The sequence below is a fragment of the Purpureocillium lilacinum genome, assembly GCF_023168085.1.
Source record: "Purpureocillium lilacinum CBS 284.36 DNA, scaffold_2, whole genome shotgun sequence".
Lineage (NCBI taxonomy): Eukaryota > Fungi > Ascomycota > Sordariomycetes > Hypocreales > Ophiocordycipitaceae > Purpureocillium > Purpureocillium lilacinum.
This window is the reverse complement of record NW_027072112.1, coordinates 2682985-2705841: the sequence shown is the minus strand read 5'-3', so window position 1 is coordinate 2705841 and position 22857 is coordinate 2682985. Positions and strand designations below refer to the sequence as shown.

Sequence of the window (22857 nt, the reverse complement as noted above, 5' to 3'; positions counted from 1 at the left end):
GACCCATTCTGGAACCGGCTCAAGTCCGGGTGGGCCCGCCGTGGTTTGTCTGCCAGCCAGCGTGCCAGCGTGCCAGCCATCCAAGCCGCAGGCGTGGAATTCCGGCATCACGTGACCGCAGCGTGTTGCCGAACTAGCGCGATAAAACCTCACAACCTCATCCCCCAGCTCCCGCGCAACGCACGTCAAGCCCGCGATACCCCATCACGAATCATCTCACAATGGCCTCCCGCTTGGCGCGCAGCGCTGTCGGTACGTCGGCCCATCGCGGACGGAGCCAGGGATCCCCGAATTGGGCGCCAATTGCGCGCGCCCGCCCGCCCGTCCGACGCACCCCCCGACCTCCGAGCTCCCGCTGACTGAAGATTGCCCGCAGGCGCTCCCCTTCTCCGACCTACCCTCGCCCGCCGCGCCGTGCCCGCCATCTCCGCGGCCGTCCGCAACGCGAGCAATGTCCCCGCCGAGGAGCCCAAGAAGAAGGCCCAGAGCATCATCGACGCCCTCCCCGGCAGCAGCCTCCTGTCCAAGACGGCCATCCTCAGCAGCGCCGCCGGTCTCTCCGTCTACGCCATCAGCAACGAGTACTACGTCATGAACGAGGAGACGGTCGTCGCCTTCTGCCTGCTCGCCGTCTGGGGCGGCATCATCAAGTACGGCGGCCCCGCCTACAAGGAGTGGGCCGAGAGCCAGAACGAGAAGATCAAGAACATCCTCAACAGCGCCCGCGCCGACCACACCGAGGCCGTCAAGACCCGCATCGAGGACGTCAAGCAGATGGGCGGCGTGATTGACATCACCAAGACCCTCTTCGAGGTTTCCAAGGTAGGATTGGCTAGCGTGGCTCCTTTGACGGCGGAAACGGGTCGCTGACTGCCGCGCAGGAAACCGCCAAGCTCGAGGCCCAGGCCTTTGAGCTCGAGCAGCAGACCGCCCTGGCTGCCGAGGCCAAGACCGTCCTCGACTCGTGGGTGCGCTACGAGGGCCAGGTCAAGCAGCGCCAGCAGCAGGAGCTGGCCGCCTCCATCATCGCCAAGGTCCAGAAGGAGCTCGAGAACCCCAAGGTCCTGCAGCAGATTCTGCAGCAGAGCGTGGCCGACGTCGAGAGTGCGTCATGATTATTACGATCCCCACTCGTGACTTCTCATTGCTAACTTTTGCCATACAGAGATTGTCTCGTCCAAGGCCCAATAGATGGACAAGGGTAGAGTCTAGATTAAAGGTCACCACATCTTTCCTTTGTTGAACCAACCCCGTGTGCATATACAACACCTGTGCATTAGCCGATCAATCGAGACACTAGTCTATCTATTCAACTATGTAAACCTATCTACCGTGATCCGTGCCTGGCGCGGTGCTTTCTCCCATGCTCCTGGTGCCCGTGGTGAAGAGATGTGTTGAACATGGAGACCGAGTCGAATGGATCAAATCAAACAAGACAAGTCAATCTGCAAATCATGTTGGAAGCGACTGGCAGTAATAATGCAAATATTTAAATCATGGCAGAGCAACTGCATCAACGCTGGTGTAATGACCCTTCATTAGGTACGACATAATAAAAAAGCACACGTGGCTGGTAGTGCAGACCATTCCCATCAAGTCTAGTAATACGGCCGCGACTCATCCCACTTCCTTGTTTCCGCCATCTCCTTGACGACCGGCGCCGGCGCCGGCGACGGCTCCGGAGACTCGGACTTCACCTCGGGAGCCCACGACACCCGGCCGCTGCGCCGCCTCCGGGCGCCTTCGCCCCTGGTCGGCCCGATCCACTCCCAGGCCCGGCCGACTTCTCCGCTCCGGCCCTCCCTCTGGCTGGTCCGGACGTTGCTATTCTGCTCCACCACGGCCTTGACCTTTTGCCAGATCATTTCCCGCTCCGACAGAGAGTGCTTGGCACGCAGCACGTCGTCTCTCAGGTTCGGCAGGAACAGCCAGGGGTCGTCGAGGTCCTCCTCACCGAGCTCCTTCTGGTTGGCCAAACGACCCAGGACTGAGTCCACCAACGCCGGGACCTGCGCCGAGACGGCCAGGTGATGCCGATAACGGGCGCGCAAATACAAGACGGCAATCGACAGCGAGATCAAAAGTCCAATTGGGAGTCGATGTCGCGCCAGCCCGAGCCTGACGGAGCGCTTGACCGCACAGGCGATCGGAAGGCGAGCGAGAGAGGAGGACGAGTACTTGGGGTTTGGAAGATCGGGGGAACTGGACGGTCTGTGGGTTCAATGACGGATCTGATTAGTCCATGTGTCAATAGAGTTGTGATCCGCAACAAGCCGAGGGGTCACAACCACAGCTGGCGACCACGCCGTGGAAGCAAGGGCAAGATATTTGTACTTACTCGGTCGTCTCGGCCTCGACGGAGACTTCCTCTCTCTCGGCGATGTCGCCGATGGCGTCCTTCCAGAGGTCGTCAAACTCCTTGCTGTTGAGCTTCTTGCTGCGCTTCTTGCTGACGCTCGCCTTGAGCTCCTCTTCTGCGATCGCCGGCGAATCCTCCTGCTTGCCGGACTCGTCAACGAGATCACCGCACTCAAACTTGGCGCGGCGATCTCTGAGCTCCTCGATAGCCTTGTCGGCCACGGCCTTGACGCGTCGCGCCCGCTCTCCATCGGGCTCGCAAGACGGAGGGAGCGGAATCAAGCCGCCCAAGGAGAGAGGATGTGGCTTCAGGATGAAATCCTTCTCGCAGCGGATGGAAAAGTCCTCGTAGCAGAACGCATGCGCAGGGCACTTTTCGCACTGAGGCTCGATGAGAGGCACCAGTGCGTCAGGGACAGGAACTTCTGGGGGGATGAGCGTCTTGGCAGGTCGACCAAGACCACAGTAGCCCACTGCAATCTTCTCCTGGCGATACCAGGCTCCGTATGCGGACAGAAGAGCCAAGAGGAGAACGATTAAAGGAGTCGTCAAACTCGTTTGCCGGCCAGTCTTGGCCGCAGATGGCCGCGGGACCAGGGGCAGTTCTCCTTTGCTGGCAGCTACTTCCAGCTCCAGCTGTTCATCTGGCGTGAACTCTTCACCAGGCTCAAGCATCGCTTCCGGCGTCTCAGACCGCAGCCTGGGGGCCGAGAGTGCAAACGACCGGCTGCTCTGTCGTCGATCGGCGACGTCGTCTGTCCGACGCCGGGATGACTTTGTGCTCTTGACGACGTCATCACCCGCCGTCCTCCGTCGACTCGTCGGTGTCTTCACCGGGGGCGGAGAGCTTCCGCTCTGGAAAGGATTATCATCGGTGAAGACGCTCTCGTCCCCGTGGTGCACGACGGTGTCGTCATCGCCAAAGTCCAGCTCCTCCTGTTCCTCTTCATCCGATTCCGGCTTTATTTGAGGGGTGGCCGTGCGGCGGCTGCGGCGCGTGGACCTGGAGACTTCGGAGACGGCATCATCGTCTGTATGCGACAGTGCACGGCTCACGGAGCGTGAGGCGCGCTTCCGCGGGCTTCTGAGGTGGGATGCCTCGTGGTCATCCTCTTCCAGCTTGACCCTGGCGGAGCTCTTCCTCGGGGACATCGAGCGGCGGGATACGGGGCGGGAGGGCGGCGGGTCGTCCCAGGTGTTGGTGTCCTCGGCGCTGCCCGCGTTGACGATGCCGTAGCTCGACCGCTTCGCCCTGGCCCTTTGCGCCCGCAACCGCGGCACCTGCGGCATCACATGGTCGGTGACGAGCTGCACGAGCTGCGGCTTCTTGGCCGTGGATGGAAAGTTGACGTTGTGCGTGACGAGGATGGAGCGCAAACGCGGCACCGTCACGGTGCGGGGGTCGAAGCCCTCCTGGAGATAGTCGTCGGCATCGGCCATGGCGGGAGCCTGTCCTGCTGTGCGATGGGAGAGAGAATCTCCTATCGTGCGAACAGTCGCAGCCGAGTGCAGCCTGATCTATGCTTCCGCTGGAACGGGGTCAGTGAGACAGGGTTCTGGGAAGAGGCCACGGTGGGATGTGGCCGCAGCCTGGCCGCAGGAGTACCAACCCCGACGCGAGACGGCGAGCGTGCGCGACGCGCAGGAGACGGACAAGGGGCTGGAGGAGTGAAAAAGAAGGCTGCGGCCCCAGCGGCTTGAACGCAAGAAGGGACTGCGACGCAATGCAAGGATGGCGAGCAGGCTTTGGCGAATTTTCTGTTCAAAGGACCCTGGTGCTCGGGCGTTTGTTGTTGGTGAAGTCGAAGGTCCCACTGACGCAAGAGATGGCGCCGTTGTCTGTGGCAACTGCTGGGGCAAAAGTGGCCCCTTCCGCCTTGAGTGGCGTGGGGCCCGGACCTCGGGTGCACGGGCCCATTGCACAGCCACATGTGACGGCCAAGCCACATAGCAGAGCAGGCAAGCCACACACATCCTCGAGGGCTCCATGACGAAGTGAGGCGGCGGGAGCGCGGCGGGCCCCTGCAAGAAAGTCTGGTGGTGGTGGAACTGCTGGTGGTGCAAGTGGTGCCATCTCCATGCCGAGCTCGACAGCTTCCCGTCTTCGCCATTGACACGCGCATCGCTGTCGCCGGCCGTCATGTCGGCTACCAAGAGCCTGTTGGCGACCCCGCGCTTCGTCTGCCGGAGCTGTTCGCGCTCCCTTCGAGGGAACCAGCTGCGGCGCCGCTTCTCGACCAAGACCGACGACATTTACGATGTGGTGTGCGTGGGAGGCGGCCCGGCCGGCCTCAGTCTCTTGACCGCCCTCCGTACGTCCTTTCTTTCCAGCAGTTCGCTCCGTATACATGTATTGACGCTTTGCAGGCTCCAGCCCCGTCGCCTCTCGTCTCCGCGTCGCCCTCGTCGAAGCCCAGGACCTCGCCAAGACGGCCGACTGGTCCCTGCCCGCGACGCAGTACTCCAACCGCTGCATCTCCCTGACCCCGACCTCGGCGCAGTTCCTCAACACCATCGGCGCGTGGGCGCACATGCGCCGCGACCGCGTGCAGGCCTACCAGGAGATGCAGGTGTGGGACGGCCTCACCGACGCGCGCATCGAGTTCGACTGGCCGCCGGGCTCGTCCGGCCCCGGCAACACAATCGCGTACATGATCGAGAACCTCAACGTCACGTCGGGCTTGCTGAAAAGACTGAACGAGCTGGGCGGCGTGGATGTCTTTGACAAGTCCAAGGTGGACAGGATCGAGCTGGGCGAGGAGACCGAAGACCTCGACTTGAGAGAGTGGCCCATCGTCCATCTTTCCACCGGCAAGAGCCTCGCCGCTCGGCTGCTGATCGGCGCGGACGGCGCCAACAGTCCCGTTAGGACCTTTGCCGGCATCGAGAGCCGCGGCTGGGACTATAACCGCCACGGCGTCGTGGCGACCCTGCAGCTCGAGGGTGACGGATGGGGCGGCGAGTACAGCAAGATCGCCTACCAGCGCTTCTTGCCAACCGGGCCTGTCGCCATGCTCCCTCTTCCGGGCAACTTCTCTACACTCGTCTGGTCTACCACGCCCGAGAACGCTGCCGTGCTGAAGAAGCTCCCCGCAAAGGAGTTCGTCGCAATGGTCAATGCCGCGTTCCGCCTCAGCCCGGTCGACTTGGCATTCATGCACACCCAGCCCTCCGGCCAGGCGGAAGAGTATGCCTGGAGGATGCAGCACACGACCGTTGATGCCGAGACCGTGCCTCAGGCCGTCGTCGGCGTTCAGGAGGGCTCCGTGGCGTCCTTCCCGCTCAAGATGCGGCACGCAGACACATACATCGGCGAGCGCGTCGCTCTCGTCGGCGATGCAGCGCACTCTGTGCACCCGCTCGCGGGGCAGGGGTTGAATCAGGGCCAAGGCGACGTTCAAAGCCTCGTCAAGGCCATCGAGTACTCGGTAACGCACGGGCAGGACCTCGGGACGCAGCTGTCCCTCGAGAGCTACAACAGCGAGCGGTATGCCGCCAATCACGTCCTCCTCGGCGTATGCGACAAACTGCACAAGCTGTACTCGGTGGAGAGCGGGCCACTGGTGCCGCTGAGGTCCATCGGTCTCAAGGCGGTCAACGCCATGACGCCGCTGAAGACGTACATCATGGAACAAGCCTCGTGGACGGGAGCCAAAGCCTAAGAATAGCAGTTGTTGCGCTGTGAGGCGTGTCTGAGTATTGTAGGAATAGGCAAAGATTTGTACACCAGCCACGACTCTTCTGCTTGCTCAAGCCATGAAGCATAATGTTGCAGCATAGTCTCACAAAGGACGACTTCTATTGGAGTATATACGTTGTTCTCCCGTCAGCTATGACTACAGACAAAGAAAAATCCTAGCTTTGACATTCACATGCGTCCCAGAGTCTCTACCGATCAACCTCACCTGTGCACTTGTTAGCAAAAGGACGACTCACGTGGTCAACGGCAGTCAAGTTTACTTACCAAACACCAGGTCCATCGTTCCGATAACAGCAACAGCGTCGGCCAGCAGATGGCCCTTGGAAACGTGGTCGAAGCCACCCAAGTGGGCAAAGCCGGGAGCACGGATATGACACCTGTACGGACGCTCACTGCCGTCCGAGACGACGTAGACACCCATCTCGCCCTTGGGGGCCTCGATGACGGAGTAAGTCTCACCAGGGGGCACGGCGTAACCCTTGGTGTACAGCAGGAAGTGGTGGATGAGGGCCTCCATGTTCTCCTTCATGGCGGAGCGGGGAGGAGGGGAGATCTTGTAGTCCTCGACGCGCACGGGGCCAGCGGGCATGTCGTTGAGGCACTGGTGGATGATGCGCAGGGACTGTCGGAACTCCTCCATGCGGCAGAGGTATCGGTCGTAGCAGTCACCGTTCTTGCCGACCGGGACGTCAAACTCGACCTTGTCGTAGGCGTCGTACGGCTGGCTCTTACGAATATCCCAAGGGACGCCGGAGCCGCGGAGCATGACGCCGGTGAAGGACAGGTTCAGAGCCTCAGCGGCGGAGACGACACCGACACCCCGAAGACGCTCAACCCAGACACGGTTGTCCGTGAGCATCTCCTCCGTCTCGTCGATACGGTCGCCAAACTGCGTAGCCCACTGGTAGATGTCGTCGAGGAGGCCGACGGGAATGTCCTGGTGGACACCGCCGGGACGGACGTAAGCGGCGTGGAGACGGGCACCGGAGACGCGCTCGTAGAACTCCTATATGCGCATTAGCCAATTGCGACCCTCGGATGACGGAAAACATGATCACGTACCATGAGCTTCTCTCGCTCCTCGAAACCCCACAGGAAGGGGGTCAGGGCACCGACGTCCATGGCGTGGGACAGGACGGACATGAGGTGGTTCAGGACGCGGGTGATCTCTCCAAACAGGGTGCGGATGTACTTGGCGCGGTCGGGAATCTCGATGTTGAGCAGCTTCTCGACGGCAAGGGAGAAGCACTGCTCGTTGGTCATCATGGAGACGTAGTCGAGTCGGTCAAAGTAGGGCAGAGCCTGGAGGTAGGTCTTGTACTCGATCAACTTCTCGGTGCCTCGGTGGAGGAGGCCGACGTGGGGATCGGCACGAATAATCTCCTCGCCGTTGAGCTCAAGAATGAGGCGCAACACGCCGTGGGCAGCGGGATGCTGGGGGCCGAAGTTGACGGTGTAGTGCCGGACCTTGCGGTCCTCGACCGAGTTCTCGCGCGACTTCTTGACGGCGTCGGGAGCGCCGCGCGTCATGCCGTAGGGGTCGTCGGGGTTGGCGAAGTTCTCGTCGACGGGGATCAGGCGCGTGCCAGCGGGCTCGGGGGTGGCGTACTTGCGGAAGCACGTCGTCGAGAAGGGCCGGGCGGAAAGGCTGGCGGCCATGGTGGCGGGCCGCAGGCACATCCGCTTGGCCGCTCGGCCAGCGAGTCTGTGTATCGTGGCCATTGCGAAGGACGCGGGGCGAGCGCAGATGAGAGCCGGGAGCCGAGGGACAGGGGGGATTCGACGGAGATGCCCCGAGAGAGCCTCGTTGTCGGCGTCAATGGCAGAGGGCGTCGTTGCTGGTCTCTCTCCGAGGGAATGGCAGCGTCAACGAAACGGGGAGCTTTCGTCGTGGTGGGTGGGTTCGACTTGCGGTGGGTTCCGGCCCACGGGAATATTATTTTCGCGCGTGCGGGGCCAATCAGCGGCCGAGCATTAACATTGGCTGCTCCGGCGCATTCTGGCAGGTCGCGGAGGCGATGGCGCCTGCCTCTTCAACCCGCCCGCCGTGCTTGGGCTTGGGCTCTAAGCCTGCGGTCCCAGGGCTGTTCTCGCAGGCCAATTTCGCTGACGAAAGGTGCGGTTCGTGATCGCGTTCCTAGGACGGCATTTATTCTCTTTTTAGGGAGGTGCTCCGACCATCACCTGACACCCACAATTGCGGTGCGGTTTGTCCCGCCGCCAGCGGCGCCCCTCAGCCAGCATACGATGATGAGGACTCATCTCGACTCACTTGACTCGGCCTCGGAATGTTTCCTCAACTGGTTGAATCAGCATTCGCAATTGCTGGGCCATCTTTGATTTCTGTCCCTGAAAGTTCAAGTCGGAATCCGGAGCTCCACACGAAGCAATTGTTTCAGACCAACGCTCTTGTGACGGGTCGCATGCTTCAATTGAGAAATTGGCTGGCGGCGCGGTGTCTTGTTGAAGTAGGTAATCGTTCAAGTTCAACTAACGGAAGGTTGAAGCGGAGTAAAAAGTCAATTGGCGGTCAATTCAAATGCACATTGCGTTACACACGCAGAGGTGATGTTGAGCTTTAGTCTGGTAGGAAGTATTGAGGTATGGTGGCAACTGTTGGCAAGTCTGGTTGCTTTAGAGTTCTGTGACCACTGACAACCAGCTTCTTTCATATTCAGGTGAACATACGCACACCCCGGGCTGTTTCGTTAATTGTCTAATTCACGAGATCCGGCAATTCTTCGAACTCGCAGTTTTCTACACAACTTTTCTCTATTGAACCTGCTGCCTTCAGCGTGTGCGAGTCTAACTCTCGTGCGGTGCCCAGCCCACTGTAGTCTGGTGTTGTCTGTTCTGTTTCCACGAGGGGCTGTTCGCGGCCCTCAATGTTTAGAAACGGAAACAAACAGAAGTCGGTCGGCCGATGGCCAGACAAGAGTCACGCGAGGAAACCGAGTCTCCCAGTTTCGCACCATCGCTCTCGTTGTACTATGCCGTGACCAGCCGCGGACCCGGTCGATTTGACATCCGGCAACCTGCCAGAACGCCTGCGACACGCACCGTGGAAACCGTGCCTTTTATTTGCATTAGACGACAAGCCCTCCGCCAATCGCCCCCTGCTGAGCGTGCAACTTGTCGGGTTCGCGAGATGAGCTTCCTCCTGGCCATGATCCAAGCACACGCGGCCCGCTGACGCTTGCTGTCAGCCGCCTTGCCCGTTGGGGGCCGCCGGTCGATCTGCTGCACGGCCTTGTCCCGAAGCTCGAGTCGCCGAGGCTCTCACGTCTGCACAAGAGTTTGGTGTCATAGATCACACACACTCTCTCCTCCTCCCATTGCCCTCCTCCTTCTGAAGCTCGAATTGGGTTTCCATCTTTCCCCCCAAAAACAGAGCACAACTACGTGCGGTTTCCTGACCATCCCTCCCGTCGACACGCGCCGCCGCACGCGCCGCGCTCCTCAACATCACTCACAGCCGGCTCAATGGCCGCCCCCGCAGGGACGGCAAGCCACCGCGTCGTGCTCCGCGTCGGCGAGAAGCAATTCTTCACGACCAAGACGACGCTCGCGCCGGCGCGCTTCTTCGCGACGCTGTGGGCCCTCGCCGAGCCCGAGGACGGCGGCGAATACTTTGTCGACGGCGACGCGGAGCTCTTTGAGCACGTGCTGCGCTTCCTGCGCACGCGCCGCTTCCCGCTCTTCTACAGCCGGCAGGACGGGTTCGACCAGGCGCTGTACCTCACGCTGCTCAAGCAGGCGCGCTTCTACCAGGTCGAGGCGCTGGCGGCGTGGATCGCGGAGAAGCGCTACCTCGACGCCGTGTGGACCAGCTCGCGCACCGTCAGCGACACCATCTACGGCGAGAGGCAGTTCCTGCACATGCAGGAGAAGCTCTGGACGAGCGGCGAGGTGTCGCACGCCATGTCCATCAAGGAGACGGGCTCGTCGTCCAAGCAGTGGAGGTGTCCCGGCAATGTGTGGAAGCATGACGGCAATAGGTTGGCGTGTCACCGCGCGCGGTGTCCCGGTCTGAATGGAGACTCGCTGGTCTATATGCGCACGTGGAAGGTCGAGGTCCAGCTCACCGCGGTTGAGATTCGCGACAGCGTCTTGGACGCCGGGCCCGACCCCGACGGTCCGCCGCCGTACGACTTCACCGACTAAGGCGCACATGATATCTCGGATCGGCACCTCGGTGACAAACTCGTCGACTCATCTACTCTGCTCCTGCAAGTCTGCTCGCACGATACCAAACATGATCAAGTCCACCAGCACCCCTTGCTTCTCGGCAGCGCCGCGCCTGACACCTTCCCTCTTGAGGCCGCTCTTTTCCAGCACGCGCTGGCTCGCGACGTTGTGGCCATACGCCTCGCCTTCTATCCTGTTGAGGAGCGGCCATGTCGCGAAGAGCCAGCGCACGAACCCGCCTACGGCTTCCGTCGCGTATCCCTTGCCCCAGGCCGACGGCGTGAGGAAGTAGCCCAGATTCCACGTGCGGTAGAGTATGTCCTCCATGACGTCGGCGCCGAGCCCGCCGATCATCCGCGGCTCCGACGAGGGGTTGTCGGCTGTGTTGGGCTTGATGAGGACGGCGGCGTGGGTCGGATGCGTGGGATGCAGCGCCTTTTCGTGCCGCGCGAAGAACTCGAGCGCCGCGTCCGCCGTGTATGGCGACGGGAAGCGGTCGCTCATCCAGTCGGACACCTGGGTGTAGTTTGCCGCCGCGGCGAGGGCGGGCGCGTCGTCGGCACGGTAGCGGCGTACGATGAGCCGCTCCGTCTCGAAGAAGAGGGCGCCGGGCTCTGCGCCCGGCGGGTTGGGAGACTCTAGTATCCTGCTAGCAGGGGCCATGGCGCAAGGGACTACTTGTAGAGTATCTGTCAATGCATGAATGATACCTGAGCTTCAGGTTGTCGGTTGTGGTTGAGCTGCTTTTATGTGGGTGTGTGATGGTTGAATGTTGACTCTTTAGTCTTTGCCCAGCTGGGTGTAAGTGAGTGACTCAGACACGGCCCCGACGCCGGTGCTGACGCTGCCAATTGAACGTCGATCTTTCAGTTCAACTCACACGAAGCCATCACTTCCCCATGTATTGGAGAAACGAAACCGGTTTGCGATTGCTTTAAATATTATGGTGGCATCTAAGAATACTCCACGTGTCGCTGCTACGTTGTGATGACTCGAATGATTCATGGCCGCGAGGCCATTCTCCAGAGTATGCTATCGGCAGCGGGTCCTTCGCAACAAGACATATAGGCAAAATCCACGCATGCAATAGGTTTTCCAATGATGTGAGCCCACAGAATCTGCCTTCTCAGTGGCGGCATTTCTCTGCGGCTCGGATACTTGGCGCAGAGGTTCACGGCCTGGCCAACAACGTCTTCTCCTACAACATGAAAGCCAAATCACGCGTCCATGAATCAGAGCCATATCTGCAAGAATCGCAGACACTCACCCGAAGCGCTGCCTTTTGTGGCTCCCTTGGCCCTCCTCGTCCCCGTCGTGTCGCTGGTGCTTCGACCCTGTCGCCTCCCAGTCCTCAGCGCCCTCCGCAGTGCCAACGAGCGCATCCCATATATCGTCGCCCTGCTCGAGCACGGGTCCGTCAAACAGGAGCTGCAAGTCTGCATGGCTGCTGTCGTTTGCGGACCCAGGTTGAGCCGTTGTCGTGGTGTTGAAATATCCGTCCACGACTGCGCCTGAGCGGCCGAGGGTTGGCGTCCAGGGCTCGAATGCAAAGGTGCCGAGCGATGGCTGGAACTCTTCAGTGAAGAATATCGACGGCGACACGTAGCCGGTGTTTTGGGTAATGCTTGACGGCATGGGCGGCGGCTGTGTCGGTAAGACGGCGTCTGTGATGTCTGTTTGTTGCGCTGCGTGCTCCGTTGCCGCGCCCTTATCGTCAAACGAGTGAAGCAGAACATCCATTAGCTCCATGTTTGGCGTTATGGCCTCACGCTCGACAACCTCCTCACTCATATTTCCAACATCTCCAAGTGTCATTCTCTCCGCCTCCAGCGGCCACCGTCTCTGCTCCCGCCAGCCCACCTCCCAGAGCAGGTCCCGTCCCTGCCCCCACGCCGCCGCCACCCTCCTCGCAAACAAGCTCTGGCCCCGACCCTCTGCATTCTTTGTCGTGGGAGCACCATCGCCGCCGTCGACCACCGCTGGCAGGTCGTCCATGGCCCGTCGCATGCAACCCACGCAGCACGCCGTCTCGCACCGCCGCCGACTCACCACCTTGGGCACCTTGCACCCGCTCGTGAACGCGGCCCAGTTCCACCGCGTCGCGCTGCTGCTGCCGCTGGTTCTGCCGCCGCCGCGACTGCAGCTGCTGTTTTCTCCGTGCGCAGATCCACCGCACTCAGCAGCGGCGGCCTCGTCGAGGGTGGTGAGGGTGGTGTAGGCGGTCTCGCAGGGCCGGAGGATGTGCCACCCGATCACGCCGCGGCAGTGAGGGCGCCGGCAGAAAACCTCTCGAGCTTCGCACATAGGGAACTCGGTTGCTTCGTACAGCTGCCTCTGGTAGTCCTTCTTTCGCCCGCGCGCAAAGGTGCATGCCGCTCACGACCTATACAAGTCGAACGTGGCGGTGTCGGTGTTTGGTGTTGCCTCGATAGGGTCGAGCGTGAGTGCTAGAGCAGAGACGCTCGAACTTGAAGACCTTCTTGCGATTCGCTTGATCTTTGCCCGTTGCTTGTCGCGATGGCCTGCGGCTCGTGTGGCAGGTCCGAGGGCGCAGCGTCATCGTGGACGATATATACGTGTGGCCCAGTCCGTGACGAGGCGCGCACAAGGCAGTGAATGGAGCGCGCTTCCCTCTCTGCATTGTGGCAAATGCAGAGCTGTGTTATTGTTCATTGCGGTCTAGCTATCGGTGGAAACACGCCTGACCCTTGGGCTGACGACAGCGTGGTGCTGTGAATCACGTCACGGCGATGTCGTCCGGTGTCCTTGTCCGACACGGCTCACGCGGCGTCTCGCGGGACATCTGTGAAAGTCCGGGTGAGTCTGGTTCTCAGGTTGATGCAAAGCACTTCGTGCTGGTGCTTGCTACTTCCGCTGCAACTCAAGGCGGTCCGTGGCGCGAGATGGCGAGAAGGCGACGTTGCGGCAGAGCTGCGCAACTCAAGAGGGTCTCGAGACGCTCGTCCCGGAAAAGTTATAGTTCTCGTACCGAAAGTTGCATGGCAAGCCAGCTGGTTTGTGTCCATGCCCCAGCTTCGCCTTGACTTTCACAGGACTCGTCACTGAAGATATGTTGATGTGCGGTGAAGATTGTCGAAAACTGGGACGAGTTTTGCGCGATCGAGTTAAGAACTTGCATGTGCAATAGTCAGGGGTTGCTCTCCGCAACGATATGCCGTGCGCGTCTTGATGCTCTTGAGATGTCGACCAACCATCAGCTTGTAGGCCCAGAAACAGGGCAAATGGGTATTTCTATCGCGAGGTAGCTATACTACCATAGACTGCGTGGCGATTCTGCCCACTGCCAAGGCCAGACCGGACAGAGGCTCAGGGTATTAGGGGGACGAGAGTGGCAAGACGCGTGTGAGACCAGAACGGGTATCATTCAGCTCGAAGGCTCTCCGGAACTACCGACCAGATTGACGCACAAGACGGCCGCACCGGCCGCTAGACTGCCCAGCACCAGCATTTGCGACCCTTCCAACAGGCACCGCCGCCAGCTCCGGTCCTCCCCTCGCAGAACCCAGCTCTTGCCGGAGCCAAAGGCCATCAGGGCCACCAGGCATAGGCCGATGCTCCACCGCAGGGCCAGCCCAACCGTCGCGGCGAAGAAGTAGGGGAAGAGGGGTATGATGCCGCCGACGACATAGCCCAGCGATATTGAAAGCCCGGAGGCGACGGGCCATACGGGCAGCTGCGGTTCTGATAATGAAGGGTCGTGGATCGAGACTTGGCGCCGTTGCTGCTGGACCCGTGCGGCGGCGCGCGAGAGGTCGTCGGGGCTCCTTCTCAGAGATTCCAGCATTTCCGACATGACTGAGTCTGAGAGCGCCAGCGGCTCTAGATGCTGGCGCACAAGGTCTTCGTCGCGCACTTCGGCGCCCCGCTCCTTCTCATCCATGCTCTCGCGCGTGCTGTCGCCATCGCTCGCCACGCTCGTAGAGCCCGAGCCCCCGTCATGAAGCATTCCCCTCAGCTCTTCCTCGTCACCCGCAACATCGCTGCGCGAGCGTTTGCCGTGCTGGCTCGACGCCGAGGGCAGCTCGTCCAGGGCAGCCAGGTAGCCGCCGATGCCCATGCTGATGCTCCCGGCGCATAGCTCAGCGAGGCCGGCGGAGATGACCGTGTCGGCGCGGCCCAGGGAGCTCAGCCCGGCCGTAAGGGCAAAGGGAACGGTGAGGCCATCTGAGAAGCCGAGGGTGAAGTCGGATAGGAAGCGGGTGAGGTACGGGCTCCTTGATTTCGCCATCTTGTCGCGCCGCTGTGATGGATGTTGAGTGACGGTTGCTCCGCGAGGGTTCTGGCGGGCGGAGGAACGCAAGTGCCGCTCGCGTGTCTTAAGACGTGCCCTGGCCACGGCCCATGCGGATGGTGGTGCGGCAGGTTGCGTTCACAGAGGTGGGATGGAAAGCAGTGGCAGTAACAACGTTGTTGGTCGGATTGGCGCGGCAAGGTTGGTTAATGGTGAGGAGTACACATGTTTGTGTAAAGAATGCTCGCTGAAGACTGTTGGACGACTGGCCGGAAGTATTGAAGCAAGGTGGTCGAGATGAGAAGCGCACCAGGGAACTCGTGGTGTTTGTGCACGTGGTCGATGGTGCCCCCGTGCCAACACCCAAGGGAGGGAGGGAGGCGCAACCCGCGCCGTCGCTGGCACTTGCCACTGAGCAGCGCGGCACGCCCACCTTGGAGGTCACAGCATGTACAGTTCCTGCAGTACAACAGTAAACGTCCAGCACGTTATTGGTTCTACTATCCTGGTTCTACTGTGCTCGTCACGGTATTTCGGGGAATCGCCCTGAGAGTTCCTCTTGTCCATGCATAAGGTAGGCAATACTGTACCGTCGCCGCCCGCCGCCTTCACTTTGATCTGGAATCATGGATCACAGCCGCCCAAGAGACAGGGCCCAGGCCACCCATCGCATCGAATCCATGGCCACTCCAGGCCTCGTGCCTACGAACCCGGCACTGAGCACGGCTACACTGTACTTCACAGCATCTCGAGCAACTGCTACAGCACCACGACCGCCACCACCACCATCCATGCAATGCAGCAAGGCGCCGAACCAGGGGCCCGCGCGACACATGACATGATCGCCCCTCGGCCACCAGATCCACCAATTCTCCCGCTCGCCTCCGTTTGGTGCGCACCCGATGCGACGTTGGACAGGCGCGCTCCCCCATTCCCCCTCCAGGTTCTCCCCCCGGGTGCCTGCCCTTGCGCCCCCCTCCGCAGTGGCGGTGCGCTCTGGCGAACCCCCATCAGCTTCCTCTTTCTCACTAAGGCCCGGCCGTCGCGGTCCCGGTGCCCCCCAGGACCGGCGCTCTCTCTCAACTGCCATTTGATGCTTACTCTTCACGTAGTTACTATCCGATCCTGACTCTTCTCAGGGTCCGCTGCCGCTGCCGCTTCTCCTCGCGAGGTTCATCGGCTTTTGAGAGCCCGAGCTGCAGCTGCGCCAAGTGCGCAACCGACGGCCCGAAAGGGCGGTCCACGGAGACGGTTGCCCGCCGTCACTTGCCCGGCACCATTACTCTGCGGCCTCGATGCCCTGTGCTGCCCCCGGCCATCCACTTGCGCTGTGTCTGGGGATCGAGTCCCACCCGCTGAGGAAACGAAACGCGAAGCACATACAGCAACGTTAATAGCGCAAGAAACAATTCGACCACTTACAAGGCTGCCTCGCAGCAGGTGGCCTCTGTGCAGGCAAAGTTTCGTGGCTGCCCGGCCCGTCCGACCGGACCACGATACTTTTGTCCGACCGCGCCGCAGCCGTCCCTTCGCCCACGTGCTGTCGCTGCTTAAGAATGATGCCTCTCTGATTCGACGGCGGGACTGGCTCGCCAGGCTCGGTGTCTGCTCTGGGGACCGGGTGGGACCTCCCCTGGGGCCCTGCCCTGGAGCTTCTCGGAGCAAGGCCGCAGAGGGCGGGGGGCGGCAAGGATGCCAAGATTGTGGATTCAACAGGGGTCGTATCAGCGGGGGAGGACCGGATGCCATGCCCAAACGAGGACGCGGTCGACATCCCACCACCTGGCGAGGAGTGGCTGTCAGCGTCGTGGATCGTCATTTGCAGACGATGGCCTCTGCTCGTCAGCGTCCTTGCTTGCGCATTCGACCCTCGCGCCGAGCCCGCGGTCCGTCGCAGGATGGGAATGGGATGGCCCATCCCATCCCATCCACCATCACGAGCGTATCACCGTCCTGTCCCCGCCTGGCTCCGCCTAAGGAACCCCCCCGCACGGACAAGAATGTCCCGTTCGCACATTGCTATTACGAAGTCCCTACACAGGAAATGCGTCGTGCCAAGTGCAAGCGCAAAGTACTGCCGGCTTGGCGGAAGTTCTTGGCCGGGTGGTTGAGACTCGAGAGGGGGGAGGCGGCGGGAGGATCTTATGGCGGCCTTGGCCGATGTCAGCACACCGACAAGATCGCGCCGCGCTCGTGCACGGAGCATGTGCGCCACAGCGCCTCAAGCACCTCCCAATCTCGGAAGGAGGGCACATGTCCTCTGCCCCAACGTGTGTCGCGATTCACCTTCAGCCCTCTGGCCCGTGCCTGTTCCCGTGCCGCCGTGCCTGTATCATGTGCGCGGGGCCTTGAAGCTTCGACAATTGTACTGTAATTTTCGGTTTTTTATTTCCATGCTGTGTGGCCCCATGAGTGCAGTCGAAACACGGCAACTATATATCTTAAAATAAATAAATAAAAATGGGCATGGCTCCGCGTGGCGCGGTCCTGGATCAAGATGCCAATGGCCCTTGCGCCAAAACGTCCCTCTTTCGCTGTACTACTGTACTGTATCGTGCTGGACTGTGCTGTGCTGGACTCCGTATTGTGACTGGCGACCCATTGGCCGCCTTGTCCGAACAGGGCACCGCGCCGATCTGACGACGGGCGCCTCCTTACTTGGGCTCGTAGCCCTTGGGAGGGTGGATGCCATCGGGGACCTCGATGGTGTCCTCGTAGTAGGTCGGCGCCTTGCTGTTGGCCCAGGTCTCCTTGATGGACTTGAGGATGGGGCGGCCGTGGAAGCTCTTGTCGAGCTTCAGGTTGGGCGCGGGGAAGCGCTGGTTGCCGCCCTTCTCGTTGAAGAAGCCGGCGTACGAGTAGTTGTAGTACATGCCTTGGAGCTCCTGCTCCGACGACCACTTGCGCAGCTTGTCGCCCGTCTTGGCAGCGACCCAGTCGTAGACGTTGGCGCCGACGTCCCAGCGGCCGAGCGTGGGCAGGTCCCAGTTGGCGGAGACGGTGGCGATCTCCGAGTAGTGGTTGTAGAAGTTCTTGTCCTCGGTGCCGACGAGGTGCTTGGGGACGGCGTCGCCGAGGAGGATGCCGAGGATGTTGTTGCGGGCGGCGTAGCTCTCGTTCTCGTCCCAGGTGACGAGGACGAGCGTGTTCTGCATGAAGTTGCGGTCGTCGAGGAGGGGTTCGAGGAACTTGCGGCACCAGGCGCCGGCCGTGGTGACGTCGGTGTCGTGGCCGTCGGACGTCATGTTGGGGGTGATGAACATCCACTGGGGCAGCTTGTTGGCCTTGAGGTCCTTGTGGAACATGGAGCGCGACGTGTCGATCATGGACAGGTTCTTGATCTGCGACAGGCGGTGCTCCGAGTGAGCGACGCTGTCGTGCATCACGGCGGGGTTGTGCTTGCGCACATAGTCGTTGGCGCCGTTCTTTTGGTTGCGGAAGCCCTGGCCCTCGAAACCCGAGTAGGGCATGTCCTCCTGGTAATGACCCCACGAGATGCCCTTGGTCTCGAGCAGGTCGATGACGGTCGACACGTTGCGCGGCGAGCGGTCAAAGTCGTCGTTTTGCATGCCAAAGTAGTCGCCGGCAATGGAGGCCATGTAGTTGGGCTGAGACGGGTGGGTGACGGCGAAGTAGTTGGACAGGGTGATGCCCTTCTTGGTGAACCACTTGAAGTTGGCTGTGCGACCCCGTCGTTGTTAGCGACCTTGTTTTTGGGCTGCGGAGAGACAAGACTCACGGTCACCATACGACTTGTCGTAGTTTTCGTTCTCAAAGTATATGACGACGAAGCGGTCGAACGCCTTGCCCTTGACGTGGCTGGTCGGGCTGCTCGTCTTGGCCGTGGCGGCGGCGGCGGCAACCTCCTTGGTGCCCGTGGCCGTGTAGCGAGTCTCCCATCCCGTCTTGGTGCCATGGGGCTGGCACTTGCTGGCGAGGGCGACGCTGGCCGCGGCCAGGAGACCGGCAGCTTGGAACAGCATGCTGAGGGAACCTGGTATGGACAATGGACGGACGGTTTGGCACAAAAGGGATGTTCGCAGGGCACGCACGGCAGCGCAGGGAGTGGGTGTCGTCGCCTTGATATTCACGATGTGGATGGCCGGCAATAAGGCAAGTACCCACGTACACTCAGGACATGCCGTCTGTTGCGGTGCCAGACAGCCACACGCATCAGAGCGCCGTGGCAGTGTGCCTGGGCACCCCGAATGGCGCGTGCGTGCTTGTCGGCCGCGCCATGATCCGCTTCATCCACCCAAGGGATGCATCCTGGATGTGACAATGGTCGTGCTCTGGCTGGCGGGCTCCTCGACCCCGAGTTCGGCGCGACCAGTCGTTTAGCCCGCCTGCCGGGGCGCCATTATGACCTTCCTCCAGCGGCTCGGATGCCCAGCTCGAACGGTCCACTGCTCGGTCAACGGATGAAGCCGCATTGGAATCCGAACTCAGATGCAGCTGTCCGACAAGGTGGCGCGCGCCAGATCGGCCAAGCCTGACCAGGCTAGAACAGCTCCACAGGCCCGCGCCCACGCCCACCAAAAGGTCCCGGCTGGAATAAGCCTGGTGTGAGTGGCCGAGGAGGAGTCGAGGACTGGAGAGAGCGCCGGGGGCCGCGATCTGCGGTGCAAGGCCCCCAGTCGGGTCCCCTCCGCGAGGTGTCGCTTGATATGCCGAGATGGGCGCACGTGTGCTTTGCCTGCCATGCCCGTCAGCGACGCGAGCCAGACCAACGCGATTTCTCCATACGCTTGTCGATACAGCACAGCACGATCCCGTCCAGGTTGCCCGTCGGCTGGGGCTACGAGCTAGCATCTCTTTGACAGGCAGTGTCGCGTGCCGAATTATCCGTCCGGGAAGGCCACCTGCCCATCGCTTCGCGCACGTTTCCCTCCCCCGGTTCCCTTCGACTTCGATAGTCCTTCGGCGTCAGCATTTCGAAGTCTTGGAATTTTTTGCAAACCGCGAAGCCGGGGCCCGGAGGGTCCTACCCAATGACATCTGACCGGAACATCACGCGCTGCAGATACGTTGTTGTTGGGCACCGGCCCGGCTTGCCACGCTGCGGAGCGACGACACTGCTGCAAGAATGACTCGCTGCAGACTGGCGTGACCCTGTTGTCTGCATGCCACTCTGCCCCATACTGTACTGTACCGTACCGTGCTCTTCCCGGAGGGTACGTTGCACAGTCGCCTCTTTCAAGGCTTGCTTCATCCAAGGGTCTGCTTCGTCGGGAGCTGGGGATTCCAACTCCGCTAGCCTCCGTCCGTCTGTCGGCCAGGGCACGAGCCATGGTGGGTGGTGCACCTTGCACGGCGTGAGAGCACCACCGTTGCGATCGCAGCGGCAGACCCTGAAGGCGACGAGCAAGGCGCATCGATGGCGCGGTCGTCGCAGCAGGGTGAACCGTCGTCGTCGTCTCGCGTTACGCGCAGCGCCATGAGTCAGGATGAGGCCCGAGATGGCGATGAGGGAAACCAGGTCAACGAGGCAGCTCCGTTCCTCCAGGCAGACGCCGAACATGGACACGTTCGTGTAGACCCAGAGGCGGCAGGTGCAACCCACCGACGACTCCCTAGTTCGGGCGCACTGCAAAACCGCCAGCGCCGCTCGCAGGGCTTCTGTCAACTGAGCATCTTCATCGTCCTCGTCTTCGTCTCAGCCCTGGCCCTCGCTGGCGCCGTCTTGCGCTTCTCACCCAACAACACCGCACCCGCGGGCGACTCTACCACTCACCCGGACCACGACCATGGCGATAACCACGAGGACCAGGCCCCCCACCACGGCGATGTGCCTGAACAAGGCCATCACGGGGACGACGACGTCGCCAAAGTCGTCCACTACCATGAAGACGTCCCCGGCGTGGCCCAGCTGAGAGATGTGTCCGAGTACGTCCTCAATCCTCACTGGGATTTCACTGCGTCGCCCGTCACTCGCGAGTATCACTGGACGATCCTCGATGCCGACCTCAACCCAGATGGTGTTTTCCGCCCCATGATGCTCATCAACAACCAGTTCCCGGGTCCACTCGTTGAGTGTAATGAGGGCGACACACTCATGATCAACATTGTCAACAAGGCCGTCAACGCCACGGCGATTCACTTCCACGGCCTGTTCCAGAATGGAACCAATGCCATGGACGGCACCGTTGGAGTGACCCAGTGTCCCATCGCGCCCAACTCCAACTTCACCTACAAGTTCGATGTCAAGGGACAGTCGGGCACGTATTGGTATCACGCACACCACAGCGCTCAAGCCTCGGACGGCTTGTTGGGCCCCGTGGTCATCCACTCCAAGGACGAGCGCACCCTTCAGGAGCTGGGGTACGCAACGGATAGGGTCGTCATGGTCCAGGACCACTATCACAACACCACCACCGAGCTGCTGATGGATTACCTCCAGCCGGACAAGGAGAATGACGAGCCGGTCCCAGACAATGCCCTCATCAACGGCCGTGGCGTGCGCGACTGCGCCGACTTTCCCGGCCACCGCTGCGACGCCAGCAACGCGTCCGCGCCGGTCCTCGACCTCACCGCCGGCGAGCGTCACCGCCTGCGGTTCATTAACGTCGGCGCATTCGCCGAGTTTCAAATCCAGATCGACGAGCACCCCTTTTACATCACCGAGGTGGACGGCACAGACGTGCACCCTGAGCCGTTTCATCGCCTCAACATACTCCCCGCGCAGCGGTACAGCATCGTCGTCGAGACAAACTCCACATCGGCGGACACTTTCTGGCTGAGGGCGAGGATGGTGGCCCACTGCTTCACATCTGATAACCCTCGCCTCCAGACGGAGCTCAAGGGCATCGTCCGCTACATCTCGCCAAGCACTCGCCCGCTCCTCGACGCGGAGCCGAAGAGCAAGAACTGGGAAGACGCCATCGAGGTGATTTGCCGGGACCTCAACACCACGGCGCTCCATCCCGTCAAGCACGCCACGCCACCGCCGGCCGACGATTTTGTGGCCCTCCGCGCCAGCTTCAGGATCGGGGCGTGGCGGCTATCTCGCGGCTTCTTCAACAGCTCGACGTGGCACGGCAATGCCACCCACCCCTCGCTGCACCGCTTCCTCGACGCCCCCTCCGACGTCCAGGCGCTCGGCGTGCCGTTCGGCGTCAACGATCGCGCCTTTGCGCGCGACACGGAGCTCGTCCTGCAGACCAACGGGATCCGAACCGTCGACATATCCATCAACAACTTCGACGACGGCGCCCACCCCTTCCACCTCCACGGGCACAAGTTCTTCGTCCTCGCCCAGGGCCGCAGCGGCTACCCGCCCTCGAGCAGGGACAGCCTCGCCGCCTACCTCGACGCCCACGGCGGCGGCCTGCCCGAGAACCCCCTGCGCAGGGACACGGTCACCGTCGAGCCCTACGCCTGGGTCGTGATCCGCGTCGTGCTCGACAACCCGGGGCTCTGGACGCTGCACTGCCACAACACGTGGCACGCCGAGGCCGGCATGGTGATGCAGATGCTGGTCCGCGGCGACGTCGTCAAGGGCTGGAAGGTGGACCCGGAGCAGAGGGCCATGTGCGCGCGCAAGGGCGTCGAGAAGGGCATGCGGCCCGACGACAGCATCTGGTTTGGTTCATTTTAGCGAGCGGGAGCACACCGTGATGGTCGGATAACACTGTTGAGAGAAAAGTTGAGGGTTGATTGTGTCAGATGTACATGGCGTGGCATGGCGTTTGGGCGTGTTTCCTTGCTGCTGATGCTGCGGTTCACATAGAGATATCACTAAGCACTAGCCACCCGAGCAGTGCAGGTAACACGAATTATATTGGATATCAGACACCGATGCCGCACGGCAAGGGAGCCGAATCTCATATTTTCCCGCTCTCCATGGTCAGGTCACGCGGCTCCGTTGCCCGTCCTGCCATCCCGATTCTTTTGGCGTACCCAACCCGCGCACACACGCTATGTCCCTCTAGATCCACCGCCGTAGAGGCAACGATGCCTCGTCGCCGGCCGTCCAATACAAGGGAAGCAGTCTGGCCTTTTTCCCCCGCCTTCTAATGTCTCCTGTATTTGCCTCGGCCCCTTCGGACCCCCGGACCCCCCAAACACGCAGATTACATGGCCGCTCTCGGCCGCCGACAGGTAGTAAAGGAAAGATGAAAAGGAGTCGAAAGTGGTGATTAATAACACACAGCAGTCGCTTCCCCAGACTGTGGGGAGGGATTGCAAACGCCAACGGCCGTGCAATGCGTCTTTGAGTGCTGAAAACAAAAGCCACGCAGGGCGTGGCTGTCGGCTGGTACAGTCTCCTTCCCCGGCCTCGAGACGGCCAACGCCAACAAAAGAGATTGCAGAAAAGCTCATGCTTTTTTTCCCAGGCCTCGCTATGCATGTGTTTCGA

General features: G+C 61.3%; 10 protein-coding genes across 10 annotated transcripts; 4 read left to right on the top strand and 6 right to left on the bottom strand.

The window, feature by feature from the left end:
- Positions 1-221: 221 nt before the first annotated feature.
- On the top strand, positions 222-1191 carry PLICBS_002597 (ATP4 subunit B of the stator stalk of mitochondrial F1F0 ATP synthase; the record flags this gene model as incomplete). Its single annotated transcript, XM_018322289.1, has 4 exons — positions 222-252; positions 377-822; positions 882-1104; positions 1166-1191. The coding sequence occupies 4 exons, from the start codon at positions 222-224 to the stop codon at positions 1189-1191; spliced, it is 726 nt and encodes a 241-aa protein (XP_018179769.1).
- A 407-nt stretch (positions 1192-1598) lies between these two features.
- PLICBS_002596 (inner nuclear membrane protein enriched at telomere/subtelomere region) lies at positions 1599-3798 on the bottom strand (the record flags this gene model as incomplete). The annotated part of the gene is made up of 2 exons (XM_018322288.2): positions 1599-2211; positions 2339-3798. The coding sequence occupies 2 exons, from the start codon at positions 3796-3798 to the stop codon at positions 1599-1601; spliced, it is 2073 nt and encodes a 690-aa protein (XP_018179768.2).
- A 700-nt stretch (positions 3799-4498) lies between these two features.
- PLICBS_002595 (putative ubiquinone biosynthesis monooxygenase) lies at positions 4499-6020 on the top strand (the record flags this gene model as incomplete). Its single annotated transcript, XM_018322287.2, has 2 exons — positions 4499-4670; positions 4726-6020. The coding sequence occupies 2 exons, from the start codon at positions 4499-4501 to the stop codon at positions 6018-6020; spliced, it is 1467 nt and encodes a 488-aa protein (XP_018179767.2).
- Positions 6021-6246: 226 nt separating this feature from the next.
- On the bottom strand, positions 6247-7717 carry PLICBS_002594 (NADH:ubiquinone oxidoreductase 49kD subunit; the record flags this gene model as incomplete). The annotated part of the gene is made up of 3 exons (XM_018322286.2): positions 6247-6263; positions 6323-7064; positions 7121-7717. The coding sequence occupies 3 exons, from the start codon at positions 7715-7717 to the stop codon at positions 6247-6249; spliced, it is 1356 nt and encodes a 451-aa protein (XP_018179766.1).
- Positions 7718-9541: 1824 nt separating this feature from the next.
- Positions 9542-10222, top strand: PLICBS_002593 (uncharacterized protein; the record flags this gene model as incomplete). Its single annotated transcript, XM_018322285.2, has 1 exon — positions 9542-10222. The coding sequence occupies one exon, from the start codon at positions 9542-9544 to the stop codon at positions 10220-10222; it is 681 nt and encodes a 226-aa protein (XP_018179765.2).
- Positions 10223-10270: 48 nt separating this feature from the next.
- Positions 10271-10909, bottom strand: PLICBS_002592 (uncharacterized protein; the record flags this gene model as incomplete). The annotated part of the gene is made up of 1 exon (XM_018322284.2): positions 10271-10909. One exon carries the CDS (start codon positions 10907-10909, stop codon positions 10271-10273), a length of 639 nt encoding a protein of 212 aa, XP_018179764.1.
- A 600-nt stretch (positions 10910-11509) lies between these two features.
- PLICBS_002591 (uncharacterized protein) lies at positions 11510-12037 on the bottom strand (the record flags this gene model as incomplete). Its single annotated transcript, XM_018322283.2, has 1 exon — positions 11510-12037. The coding sequence occupies one exon, from the start codon at positions 12035-12037 to the stop codon at positions 11510-11512; it is 528 nt and encodes a 175-aa protein (XP_018179763.2).
- Positions 12038-13631: 1594 nt separating this feature from the next.
- On the bottom strand, positions 13632-14495 carry PLICBS_002590 (uncharacterized protein; the record flags this gene model as incomplete). The annotated part of the gene is made up of 1 exon (XM_018322282.2): positions 13632-14495. One exon carries the CDS (start codon positions 14493-14495, stop codon positions 13632-13634), a length of 864 nt encoding a protein of 287 aa, XP_018179762.2.
- Positions 14496-17152: 2657 nt separating this feature from the next.
- On the bottom strand, positions 17153-18481 carry PLICBS_002589 (uncharacterized protein; the record flags this gene model as incomplete). The annotated part of the gene is made up of 2 exons (XM_018322281.2): positions 17153-18177; positions 18238-18481. 2 exons carry the CDS (start codon positions 18479-18481, stop codon positions 17153-17155), a joined length of 1269 nt encoding a protein of 422 aa, XP_018179761.2.
- Positions 18482-19875: 1394 nt separating this feature from the next.
- PLICBS_002588 (uncharacterized protein) lies at positions 19876-22095 on the top strand (the record flags this gene model as incomplete). Its single annotated transcript, XM_018322280.2, has 1 exon — positions 19876-22095. One exon carries the CDS (start codon positions 19876-19878, stop codon positions 22093-22095), a length of 2220 nt encoding a protein of 739 aa, XP_018179760.2.
- Positions 22096-22857: the final 762 nt, after the last annotated feature.